This window comes from Garra rufa, chromosome 16 (assembly GCF_049309525.1).
Source record: "Garra rufa chromosome 16, GarRuf1.0, whole genome shotgun sequence".
Taxonomy (NCBI): domain Eukaryota; kingdom Metazoa; phylum Chordata; class Actinopteri; order Cypriniformes; family Cyprinidae; genus Garra; species Garra rufa.
In genome coordinates, this window is record NC_133376.1 from 44,563,123 (window position 1) to 44,577,134 (window position 14,012).

Sequence of the window (14,012 nt, forward strand, 5' to 3'; positions counted from 1 at the left end):
TGTGGTGAAGGAGGATTCAATCCCTGCGTATGAACGTGTTTGCGGGCCACTCCATGCTCTCGCTCCCGCAATGCTCCATCCGTGTCGGGACAGCTCCGCTTCCAGCCGCTCCCTCTCGTCCACGCGCACCTTCACCCCCATTTTCTCAAGTACAGGTTGAGCATCTGACATCGTCGGAAAGGTTTTCTCACTGTCTTCTAGGGCCACTCTCAGCTGTGCAGGAAAAATACACCTGGCTCTGATGTTCTTCGTCCTCAGCTGCTTAACTGCGTCACGCACAAGCGATCTTTTCTTCTGCAATTCAGGAGAAAAGTCGTGGTCCAAGTATATCTGACCTTCTTTGTACATTTTTTTTGCTCCCATGCTTTCCTTAGAATAGTCTCTTTGACAGAGTAGTCCAGAAACTTTACAATCAAGGATCGCAGAGCAACATCTGGATTTTTAGACCTGGCGGTGAGTGCTCTGTGAGCTCTCTCGATGCTGATGTTCATCTCTGGGGGTATTTGAAGGGCGGATTTAAGCAACTCTTGTACAAAAAGTTTTACATCTTTTCCCTCGCTTCCCTCTGGCACACGGTAGATTCTCAAGTTGCTTCTCCGTAGTCTGTTCTCCATGTCCTCGCAGCGCACAGTCCGAATGGCCTGCTCATGGCGCTTCACAGTATCTTCGTTAGCGCTGATGCGGTCCTCCGCCTCCGTGGTTCTCTTTTCCAAATTTGTCACTTCATCTTTTAGTCCCTTAAAGGCCGTTTCTAGTCTCGTTAAGGAGAGCTGAGTTTGCGTGTGTCCCTCTTGGTTGTCTTTCCTCATTTTCTCGAGTTCCTCCAATATTCTTAATCCAGTTGTGCGTGCTAGCATCTACAGCCGCAGGTGAACACGAGGCTTGTTTCAGAGTCAACTATTTCAGATTGTCCCCTTTGTCTTTAACTTGATCCTGTTTTTGCGATCCCTTACCTCTCAGGGATGATGCCATATTGTATGAGTGAAGATTCGCCGAGTTTTATGTAGTTTAGTTAGGAAATATATTCGTATATGAACGGAGCAAATTCTTCAAGCTGCTGCTAGCAACATGACGTCACCTGCCCTCATAACCTTAATTCCAAAACCAGGGAAAGATCCTACGAAATGTGGTTCTTACAGACCGATTAGTCTTTTAAATTCAGACACTAAGATAATTGCTAAAGTATTAGCTAGTAGACTTGAAAAATATTTACCATCATTAATTAATCCTGATCAAAGCGGCTTTGTAAAAGGTAGACAAGCTTTTCATAATATACGTCACGTGTTAAATGTCACTTAAAAAAAGAGGAGCCTGATACTGCTTTACTCTCCCTAGATGCAGAGAAGGCTTTTGATTGAGTGGAGTGGGGCTATCTTTTGATATCCTTTTACGTTTTGGTTTCGGTCCTTATTTTAGAAAATGGATACAAATTTTATATTAACACCCTATGGCAGAGATTTTGACGAATAATAAAATCTCTAAATCATTTCAGCTTTCTCGTGGCACACGCCAGGGATGCCCCCTGTCACCGCTCCTTTTCACATTGGCTATCGAACCTTTAGCCAGTGCAGTACGAAGAAATAAGGATATATCTGGGATTACAATTCATGGTATTGAAAATAAATTAGCTTTATATGCAGATGACATTATTTTATTCCTATCCAATTTAAGTAGATCCATACCATGTTTATTAAGTCTATTTAAAACATTTGGATCTTTTTCAGGCTATAAAATAAACGAGTCCAAATCTATGATTTTATTTCTTAAAGAATCAGAACGTCTCACACCCCCATGCAAACCCCATTTAAAAATACTCAGGAAGGTTTTAAGTATCTTGGCATTAATATCATGCCAGACATACATAATTTGGCCCCCAATAATTATAATCAGGTAACTAAATTAATCACGGAGTCAATTAATAAATGGTCACTTCTACCAATATCTAGATTGGACGCATCAGTATATTAAAAATGAATGTTCTCCCCAAATTCTTGTATTTATTTCAATCAATTCCCCTACCCCCACCACAAATCTTTTTTAGTAATATGAGGAAGCTCTTTACCAATTTCATTTGGGCAAATCGTCGTCACAGATTGAGGCTTTCTCTTTTGTATTTACCATATGAACGTGGGGGGTTGCAGGTGCCCAATCTTAAGTGGTACTACTGGGCAGCCCAGTTAAGAGCAGCAATGTTTTGGTTCACAAATAATAATTCTACCCCTTGGTTTCAGATTGAGACTGATGCATCTAGACAGCTGCCCTTGAACTTGTATTTGTACTCGGCACCCCTGCCTAAATTGAAAAAAGCCACTTGTAATCCCTTTGAGAGGTTCCTAAATTATCACAATTTACACCTATTTGGGGTAATACTACTTTCACACCTGGGACACATGACGCTGGATTCAAAATTTGGGCAACAAAAGGTTTGCATAAAGTGGGAGATTTATTTAGCAATGAAACTATGCTCAGTTTTCAGGAATTAAGACAAAAGTTTGATTTGCCTAAAACACATTTTTTTAAATATCTCCAAATTAGGAACTTTATTAACAAAATGCAGCATTCTCTTTTCTTGCCAGATCTGTCTCCTTAAGAAGAAGTTACATTAAACCACTTAAATGGTGCTAGGCAAATTTCTTTATTTTATAGACTAATTTCCACTAACTGTAAAGAAAATATGGAAAATAAACGTTTCGTATGGTGTCGAGATATAAATGAGAATATAATGGAAGAGGAGTGATAGAGAATCTGCCCAAAGACCCATACTCAGACGATTAATACAAGGTTCAAACTTTTGCAATATAAGTGGATTATGAGAGTATACATAACTCCAGAAATACTACACAAATTTAACCCCAACATTCCCGATCAATGTATAAAATGCAATCAGGAGATAGGAACTTTATGTCATTGTTTATGGAAGTGTCCCAAAGTTGAATGTTTTTGGGAGAAAGTTTTAGGCTTTGTATCCCTTGTATTGAAACAAAATGTGCCCAAATGTCCTAAACTCTGTATACTAAATATTTTCCCTGTAATGTGTACTTTTACTAGCTCTGATAAGAAAGTGTTGACATTCTGTTTATTACAAGCAAAACTCATTATAGCTTGTCACTGGAAAAATACAGAAAGTCCTAATTTTAAACAATGGTTACAAGAATTGTCTCACTGTTTAGCTTTGGAAAAACTCATATATTGTTAAAAAAAAACCTGAAAAGTTTTTCAAAGTGTGGAATGCCTTTTTAGGATTTCTAAAGGAAGCTGATCCAAATATGTTCTCTGGGTAACTTGGCTTAACATGCATCACCATATAATATTATTGTACCATTGCTTTGATTTCAATGGGTTTATGTATATGTACATATTATCTATATATATATAAACACATACATGTAATTTTAATGTATCTTTATTTTTTATTTTGATTATTATTATTATTATTTTTTTTTTAAATCAATAAAGACGTTGAAAAAAGAAGAAAAAATCTCTTGTTGGCTGATTCATCAACACAGTTTCACTGATGATCTAGGATAAATAGTAAACCCAGGATAGAGTGTCTCAGTGAATGTGGTCTGGACTGTGTGGATGAGGCTCATTGTGTCAGAGACGCTGTAGAAAAACAGAGTTCCTGCACTCTCATCCACATACACTCCGATTCTCTTGCTGATGGGCTTCACAGGGATATGAGTCAATATGTCCTTGTGCCGAAATGAATAACTGTAGGAAGAGCAGATCAAACTCCAGGACTGATCATTAGATCCAAACCCACAAAAATCATTTCCCTTTCTCCTGATGCTTTTATATGACACTGATATAAACACATTGCCATCCCCACTACTCTCAATCTCCCAGTAACAGCGTCCACACACACTCTCTCTACACAACACCTGAGGCACACAGTCAAATCTGTCTGGATGATCATGATACGATTGATTCTCTCTCACAAATATCACCTTTCTGTTCTCCTCAGACAGAATGAGTTTAGTGTTTGCTGTGTTTGGATCCAGTGTGAGAAAACAGGCATCTGAACACAAGAACAGAGACATTTAGAACACAACAACAATCACTACAGCTGTGTGTGTGTGTGTGTGTGTGTGTGTGTGTGTGTGTGTGTGTGTTGTGTGTGTGTGTGTGTGTGTGTGTGTGTGTGTGTGTGGTATTCATCACGTTATGGGGACCAAATGTCCCCACAAGGATATTAATACCAGTAGATTTTGACCTTGTGGGGACATTTCTTAGGTCCCCATGAGGAAACAGGCTTATAAATCATGCACAATGAGTTTTTTTGATGAAGTAAAAGTATGCACAATCTCCTGTGAGGGCTAGGTTTAGGTGTAGGGTAGATGTAGGGCAATAGAAAGTATGGTTTGTACAGTATAAAAACCATTACGCCTATGGAATGTCCCCATAAAACAAACCCAACGTGTGTGTGTGTGTGTGTGTGTGTGTGTGTGTGTGTGTGTGTGTGTGTGTGTGTGTGTGTGTGTGTGTGTGTGTGTGTGTGTGTGTATAGACATACATTTCTTCAGTCCTGCTGTTATCCTGGATTCTCCTCCATGATCCACACTAGAAAACACACACAGACACATTCAGTCAGTCAACAAACTGTTGTTATGCAGTTGCCAGGGTACCTGGGTGCTTGCAGTGATGTTGATAACATGTTCTAGGTGGTTGCTATGCAGCTGCAAGTGCACTCAGTGTGGTTGCTAGGGTATTCTGGGTGGTTTCTAGAGTGTTGCTATGCAGTTTCTAAGGTGCTCAGGGTGATTGCTAGACTGTTGCTATGTGGTACCTGCTTTGTGGTTGATAACAATCTGGTTGGTTGCTAGGGTGTTGCTATATGGTTGCTAGGGTACTTGGGGTACCCTTTATCTCGATATATCTCTTAATTGGTAGGGTGACCAGACATCCCGGTTTTCCAGGGACAGTCCCTGTTTTTTGGGGTCCTGTCCCTGACCCTGTTTTACAGCACGTTCAACACAACCTGCAAATACAGTTTAATAGCCTGACCAATATATCCAGCTGACAGTCGTATGATTGTGATTATTTTCACCAGCTGAGGGCGCTGTGTGCTATTACTGATTGGTTTCAAGGCAGTGGCATACTAACTTTACAGGTTAAAACAAAATATCAGGCTACTGTTTGTGTGCACTGTAAAACAAGGCACATGATAAGGTTGCAGGATTTTTTTGCTCGCAATATTAAACTTTTCTGAAACTTTTCTGTTGCAACAGTTTTGGAAGTGTCTAAAATGATTATACCGGCATGCGTAAGTCATTGGTGTTTGGTGAAATGTTTTCTTAAAGTAATTCTGTAATTTCTTGTTACATGCTGTAGGTTGTTCCTAATAGAGTGAGATATTGTTTTGTAATGTTTCAAAATGGGTACCTCAAGGACTGTGCTGCAGGGGGGAAATGTTGTGTCTGTAAAGGTAGTGTGTAACCACTAGATAGCAGTGGGTGACAGAGGGGAGACCGGATAAAGGAAAAGTAAAGAGAAATGAGAGAAACCGTATCTGAGTCTGCTTCTTTTTTTTGTTACAAAAGTACAAATATTACAAGTTAGAAAATATCAAACATTTGTTAAATACAGTTTTCTCATTCTCATTGTGTTCTCATATTTGTTTTATATTTAACTCCTTCAGCTCTGCTGCATATTTGGGATTTTTTTTTACTGATTTTGGCATACCTGAATTTAAAATAGCGCCATACTCACATACATTGGAGTAAATTAATAAAAATGGTCTTATTTTACAGAAAAAAAAATCTATATTTTAACAATAATAATAACAATGGAATAATTATATTTTTTCTCATAATTTTATGATAAATACAAATAAAAAAATCTAATTTAGCTTTTTTTATTATTAAGTTTTTACTTGAACGTCTGTTATTTGAAATTTGTTTGGTCTATGATGCTGCAGAAAGTTTCTTTTGATTCCACTATGGGCCAGTAAAATGGGGAAAAAATAATTAAAATGGTGGCATTTAAAAAAAAGTTACAGAGATTTAATTGAAGGGAGGCAAAATGTCCTCTAGGGGTCTCCATTCTGAAAGATAAGGCACCGGAATTGAAAAGTATCCCATTTCCACATACATAGGGCTAAATAGATGAAAATGGTCTCATTTTACACAAAACACCTTAAATTTTAACGGATGGGTGGTATAATTCATAATTATTATTGCATTTGTTCATAATTCATAGTTTTCCAACTCTCATTGAGCGAGACGCGAGCGCGCTAGAGGGTGTGTCCCATTTCGCGTTCCTTGTGCCCTCCTTCCTTACGTTTGCAAAGGCAGAACTCAAAAACGGATTGGCCTAGGAGTTTGATCATGTCTCTTTGGATAGATCTGATAGGGAGCTTTTCAGACATGTGACACATTACGTGATGACGTAATCGTCCGTCAATAGAAACGTGTTAAGGCAAAACTTGTAGAAACCGCACCATTCAACTCTTTCACAGATATTCATGCACGTATCAGAAATTATTTGAGATGCTGAGCAACACAGAAACTTCAGCACTGCCCCACAATTGTATCAATAAAATAGCTTTACCACTAATAAAGTTTTACCACTAGTAATAGTATTGTTTTTGTAGTAATTTAAAGCCACAGCTGCACTGTTAAAAGAGAAAATCAACGAAATAGCGGTAATTCATACATACACAATCTCTCTCTTTTTCTCTTGTAAATAACCACTTGATGAATTACACTTTTCTGAGAATAGAATCAGAGCTGGCCAGTGCAAAAGGCGATACAGGCAGTCACTTAGGGCAGTGGTTTTCAATCCTGGTCCTAGGGACCCACTGCTCTGCACATTTTGTGTGTCTCTCTAATTTACCACACCTGATTCAGTTCATCAGCTCATTAGGAGAGAGATCCATGTACTTAACTGAGTGTGTCAGATAAGGGATACATACAAAATGTGCAGAGCTGTGGGTCCCCAGGACCAGGATTGAAAACCACTGACTTAGGGCCCCGCAGCCGCGAGGTTGTCAATTGGATTTTTAGGGGTGTTTGACTTGGAAGTGGCACTGTGCTGAAAGATATATATATATATATATATTCAGAGGTGAATAGACTGTTTTTTTAGTGACTGTTATATTAAAGATAATTAATACTGCTCTTTAATCATTTTTCTGAGATTTTGGGTTAGTATGATGTGTTTGTCTTGTAAGCTCTTTGCAGCTCTTTTTTAGTCAGAAAGCAGCTAGCTTGTGATGCTAACGACACTAGCAGACTTAGTGATTGTAAAGGTTATCAGACAAAAAGTTTTAACTTGTTTTTTGTTTGCTAGTTATGAGTGAAACAACACATCATTATTGTCTATCAAACAGTGTCACCTCGAGGAGTAAAGGTGAGTTGCATGTATTTAGTCATCAGATAATTACATATTTTTGTGCACAAAAAATATACTTACACTATTGCACACCTCAGGTTTCTAGCAACCCTACACACTTTATACAAAAAAAATTATTATCAGAAAACAGACATTCTTTTATATTTCATATTTATTTTGTGTTGTATTGTTTATAATGAATCAATTGAGGAATATTAAGTAATCTGATGCCAAACTTTAAAAAAAAAATGAAGGAGGGAGAAGGTAGCAAATGACGTCCCACGTCGCTAAAGACCAGAATTATGCGTTTAAGGGTTAAGCTGCACTACAATCTTCTGGGGCCTCATGTATCAACGCTGCGTACGCACAAAAACTTTGCTTACGCCAGTTTTCACTCTCACGGTCGGATTTACTAACAGTGAAATTAACGTGAGAATGTGCGTTGATCCACGCCAACTCCATGTCTGGCGTACGTGTTTTTTTTGTGCGTGTGTTTGTTTTATTTCCCTTGGCGACTCCTAGAGGCAATTATTTTAAATTGCACACTACAAAGTATCGCACCAACACATGTGAAAAACATTGCTATTAATTTATAATTGATAAAATGGGTTAATTGAGACAATATTTTTCTACCAATTATGTGATTTAGAACATATAAAAGCATTTGCAAATGTATACATCCCTTAGTCTATGGCAATGGCAGTGTTGGCCTTATTGGAGGACATTGTCAATGGCCAAATCCGAAGGGAACGCGTTTTTAGGGATCACAGTGATTTTCTGGCCCACGATGATGACTGGCTTATTAGCCGTTTCAGATTCCCAAGAGCTATCCTCTTGGAGCTCTGTGCTGAGTTGGGTCCAAATTTGGAAAGAGAGACAGCGAGGAGCCACGCATTACCCGTTCCCTTACAGGTGCTGACAACGCTTGGTTTCCTGGCAACTGGTTCTTTCCAAAGGGAACTGGCAGACCGCTCGGGGTTAAGCCAGTCGTCTTTGAGTCGTGCAATGCCAGCTGTATGGGACGGGATCATCCGCATGTCTAGCAGGTATATAAGGTTTCCATACCATGCAGTTGACCAGCCAAACATTAAAGCGCAATTTGCAGCGATCGCCGGTTTTCCTAATGTAATCGGAGCGATCGACTGCACGCACATTGCTATAAAGGCGCCATCTGAAGACGAATTTGCATACGTGAATCGGAAACATTTCCATTCAATAAATGTGCAAATAATATGTGATGCTCAAATGCGCCTAACAAATATTGTGGCAAGATGGCCTGGGTCAACCCATGATTCATTCATCCTCACAAACAGCATGGTTGGGATGAGGCTCCAAGGTGGCAGGGTGCGAGATGGGTGGCTTCTTGGTGAGTGAGGTATTTAAAGAAATTATTACAGCTGAGTTTTATTTTAATTTATTGAGCATAATTATTTAACTGCATATCAGGAGACCGCGGTTATCCATTAAAGACGTGGCTGTTAACCCCCCTCAACAACCCACAAACTGACCAAGAGCGCAGATACAATGATGCCCATTCTCGCACTCGGTCAGTTGTAGAGCGGGCGATTGGGCAGCTGAAATGCCGGTGGCGCTGCCTTGATAAGAGTGGAGGGGTGCTGCTATACCGCCCTAATAAAGTGTGCCGCATCGTGCTGGCCTGTGGTGTGCTGCACAATGTCGCGCACAGACATGGCATACCTCTTGGTGAGGAAGTGGCACCGCCAGATAACCCAGACCCAGGACCAGCGTTCATACAGCCCAACCAAGAAGCCATTCAAGCCCGCCAACGTGTGGTTGGGGCAATATAAAAGGTAATCAGAGACAACATTTATTTTTTGACCAATTCCTTTAATGACTGGCTTATGTCTGTGAGTGCATCAGTTATATTTTTAGGTGACTGTTAACTTCTCCAATGGCCCTAACAATTTGCTGTTGTGACTCCAGAACAGCATGCGTCAAGACGCGGCCTGACGGACGAGCCTCAGCACTGGGGGGAGCGCTGGAAATGCCGGAGACACTGGGTCCTGGCTGCTCAGGAGGCAATGACTCCGAGTGCGTGCCAGTGGATGTTCCTGCACCATCTAAGTCTAAATAAAAACAAGCACGTTAACTGATATTTGAGTCCATTTTTTTATGGGTACACGCATATTTATAAATGCAACGGATACATAAATTAAAGTCTCCTATGTACCGCTACATTGCATGTATTGGAAACTTAAATGTAAACTGGTATGTTTACCAAAGTTAAGACATAAAATGAGAAGTTACCTTCGTGGGGTTCTTCTAATACATCCGTGTCTCCCACAGACACGGATACTACTCCAGAAAGTAAAGTGTCGCCCACAATTGAGGCAACTCTCTCCTCAAAGGGTGTTAGTTCAGCATCCCCTGTTCCCCCGCCTGTTCGGTCCACACTTTGACGGTGCGCCGCTGTTCTCCTCTTAACCTGCACCTTAACGTCGGACCATTTCTTTTTTAATTCGGTCACAGTGCGATGTTCAGACCCCACTGCGTTAACTGCGTCAGCTAAACTCTCCCACTCTATTTTTTTTCTTTTGTTATTAATTCCGGAGGACAAACTTGCAAATAACACAGTTTTTCTGCGCTCTACCTCCGATAGGAGCACCTCCAATTCACATTCTGTGAAGTTTCTCTTCTTGCTTGCTTTTGCCATTGCTTTTTCGTTTGGTTTTGCCAAATTGGAGTCATTACCATATTTATACGGGGGAGGAGGCAGGGAGGGGTTTTGCGCTCGTGCACGTGCGCTCAATTTCACGTTAATTCAGATGTACAAAGAGATTATGCGTGGAATTCCGCGTACGCAGTGTTTCGTACATCTGATTTTTTTACTGCGTACGCACATTTACAGGTTTGTCCGTACGCAATGTTTTAGGATTAATTCAACGCAAGTCTTTGTACATGAGGCCCCTGAAGAGCTGCTTTACAGCTGAATCACATGTTGCAACATTGAGACCGGCATTGAACTGAATTGTATTTTTATGGTTGAGTGTGAGGTTTTTATTATTTATTTATTTATTTTTTGTAGTGCTTTTTAATCTGGGGTATTATAATTTTTTATATGTTTTGTGACGAGTCGGCTGCCTCCCCCCTAATTATCATCACCACCCCGTCCCTTATTTGCCGCCCTTCACCAGGTGTGTAGGGGAGAGGAGGGGCGAGAAATCATCTCGGGCTGGCGGCGTGTGATGAGGAACACGTGAAGGAAATGAAGCCTCATCACCGCCGCTGTTTAAATCCCGAGCGCGCCTCTCCTCAGGAGACCGGTCTCTCCCCCGTGCATGCACGCTGGTGTCCTCGCGGGTCCAGGAAGGGGTGAAGAGGGAATCCCGCGCCGCCAGGAGGACGAGCCGCCGGACCCGCGGTCCGGCTGAAGACCGCACCAGGGCCAGGATGCCGGGCCGTAGATTCCCCTCTGGAAGTACCGTGAAAGCTAGAGAGGGACGAAGCCGCAAGAGATGCCGCCGCCCCTAGCACCCCGGTCCCACGCGGGGAGCGCGTGCGGCCGCCGGACTCCGCCCCTTACCTGGACCCTTCTCTATTGAACACTACCCATCCTTCACGAAACCCCAGCACTCGAGGACACCAGATCCCCCGTTTATTTGGACACTTTTATTTCCCCTTTTGGACACTTTTCTTTCATTTTCTGTTTAATAAAAGCCTCTCCGAGGCCTGACGCCACACCCACTGTGTCTGTCGTTTGCTCCTCCCGTCAGTTTGTTTTTACCTTTTACTCAGTAGTTGTCTGAGTAGTTTAGTTAAGATTTTACTCCTCAGACCAGTGCTCTTTAAATCCTTAATATTGTTGCATCCTTTAAAAACTACTAGACTCATATAGATATACAGAGGCACTGAAAAGTTTAAACAATAAACCCAAAAACTGCTTCTGCTTGACATACTTGAGTTTGTCCAGTGAGCAATTTGGATCCTTCAGTTTTTCAAAAAGCAGCTTGACTCCTGAATCTCCTGGGTGATTGTAGCTCAGATCCAGCTCTCTCAAGTGTAAGGGGTTTAAACTCAGAGCTGAAGACACATAATGACAGCCTTTCTGTGTCACCATACAGCCAGACAACCTACAAAAAAACATACAACAGTCCACATCACATTAGTTTGTTTGTTCCTTTTTATATGACTGATTATTCAATAAAAACAACAAAAAAGATAATGTTGTGCTCATTTAGCATTATCAGGCAGAAACAAATATTCCCAGTCATAGTCATTGGACATCATATATGTTGCATTTAAATGCAAAAGTAAAGCGTTAGATCTCTCACATAAACAATAGTGGCACAATATTGCTTCTGAAATCTTATGTTAACAAAATAATGAAGGAAAGAATATAAGATTTAAAAACAAAACTTCTAATGTTCTGAAATGAAAGTTTCTCAGTCGCACTCGTAAACGCAGAAACGCTTGAAGATTTTAAGCTGGGTGGAATAGCCAGACCTACACAACATTTCAACATCGAGACCGGTATTGAATTGTATAAAGATGCTAAGGGCATCCTGCACACAGTCGTTAGATAGTGCTGCTAGCTTGTGCAGTGCTGTTAGAAGTTATTCTTGGAACTGCAGCTGTTTTGCAGTTTGTTTAGTTATCGTTTCAGACCATTTTGCTATTTCAATCGCAACAGCAAATAGTTCTAAGTATAGGAGAGCAAAAGTTTAAATGGATGTTCATCATGGAAGATGGCGCCGGTGTGTTTGGTGTGCCGTCCACTCTCTGTGCTACTCATTACGTTTTTATTGTTTTTATTTGTTTTATGCAGCCATTCGCTGCTTGTATATGGGCTCCACTATTTCCCCGCTGTCGAAGGTGCGGTCAGAAGCGGCCTGCCACCTTCACATCTCTTGGGGCTCGGCGGAGCATGGTGGTTTGTGGATTCCCTCGGCTGTTCCAGATTCGCCTACCAAGATTTCCAGCTGGAGTTCCCCGCGGCTTCGTCGCAGGAAAGTGAATCACTGCAACTTGCACTCACTTTGCAGTTTCTGATGCTCAACTGGATCCACCGCAGCTCAGAATAGGGCTTGCCAAAGTGCGATCCGTGGCAAACAAAACCTTCATCTGCAACAATTTTATCTCTTCCAACAATCTGGACAAAATCAGATTGTTGGAAGAGAATCAGGTGATCTGAGTCCTCTTTCTGAGCTGGTTCCTCCCGAATATGACTATTTTAATACCTCCCGGTTGACTGGCTGGGGTGGTGGACTTGTGACTGTTTTCAAAAATAAAATACATTGCCGCCAATTACCTATGATAATCTGCAGTAGTTTTGAGGTGCAACAAATCTATTTGGTCAGTTCTCATCCTGTCTTACTCTTAGTAATTTATCGTCCCCTATCATCTAGCAACTTCATAAACGAGTTGCTCACTTTCTAGGGAATGTTCTTAGCAGATACAATCATATTTTAATAGTTGGTGATTTTAATATCCATGTCTGCTGCTCTGCCAATGCCTTAGCCTAGGAATTTATAAGCCTTTTATCTTCCCTGAACATTGTTCAATGGGTAAATGGTCCTACAAACTGTCATGGGCACACACTTGATGTAATTTTGATTTTTGGGTTATCTGTGGTAGACATTGACATCTGTGACACTCCACTGTCTGACCACAGACCAGTGCTCTTTTCTACATTTCTACCAGCTCCACCTAAAACTTTACCACGCCAAGCATGTTGGTCTCGCCTTCTGACTTGACACTCAAATCATGTCATCTCAGAACTTTACTTGGGGACTGACAATGTGCTTATTTCAGACTCGCATAATTTTCTGATGTTGATGACCAGATTCTCTTTTTCAATAACAAATGCTCGGACATTTTGGATTTTATTGCACCTCAAAAGCTCATCTGTCCTCGAAACAAGTCTCAGCCCTGGATCAATGACGATATTCGATCCCTACGACAACAGAGCCGAAGGCTTGAACGTAAATGGAAGAAAGACAAGCTTCAAATTTCATTTGAAATGCTTAATGCCTCCTTATGTAATTTTCAAAAGGCTGTCAGGACAGCTAAGCATAATTTTTTATCTGATATTATTGTAAAAAACTCTAACTGTCCCAGAATGTTATTCTCAACAAACTTTTGAGTGTGAAACGTTTCTTAATTTTTTCTCTGACAAAATCAGCACTATTCGAGCCCAATCGTTTACCTCGATACAACCAGTATCCGATCCTTCTTACTCCTGCTCTCAGTGGAGCGATTTTGCACCGGTCTCTCTTCAGACATGTAGAGAAATCATCTTAAAATTGAAACCTACTTAATTCACCTCTTCTGAAACAGATCTTTGATACAGTCGGTTCAGACATTTTATCTATTATAAATAACTGTCTGTCCACTGGGACGGTTCCAGCCTGTTTTAAACTTGCCACTTCTCAAAAAACCCTCCCTTGATGCAGCAAATCATGCAAATTATAGACCCATCTCTAACCTGCCTTTTCTATGCAAAATCCTTGAAAAAGTTGTTTTTCTCCAGCTGCAAAACTATTTGCAAACTAATTCTATCTCTGACATCTTTCAGTCCGGCTTTAAAACCTTGCACAGCACTGAGTCAGCGCTGTTAAAAGTTTTCAATGATATTTTATTGACCACAGATGCAGGTCATACCATGGCATTAGTACTGTTGGATTTGAGTGCAGCTTTTGATTTTGAAGATCACAGGATTC

At 40.8% G+C, this 14,012-nt stretch overlaps 1 protein-coding gene across 1 annotated transcript; it reads right to left on the reverse strand.

The window, feature by feature from the left end:
• Positions 1-2,435: 2,435 nt before the first annotated feature.
• LOC141288169 (stonustoxin subunit alpha-like) lies at positions 2,436-13,575 on the reverse strand. The gene is made up of 4 exons (XM_073820268.1): positions 13,499-13,575; positions 11,250-11,423; positions 4,514-4,560; positions 2,436-4,018 (listed from the first exon to the last, which is right to left on the reverse strand). The coding sequence occupies exons 1-4, from the start codon at positions 13,573-13,575 to the stop codon at positions 3,498-3,500; spliced, it is 819 nt and encodes a 272-aa protein (XP_073676369.1). The 3' UTR covers positions 2,436-3,497.
• Between the last annotated feature and the right edge of the window lie 437 nt (positions 13,576-14,012).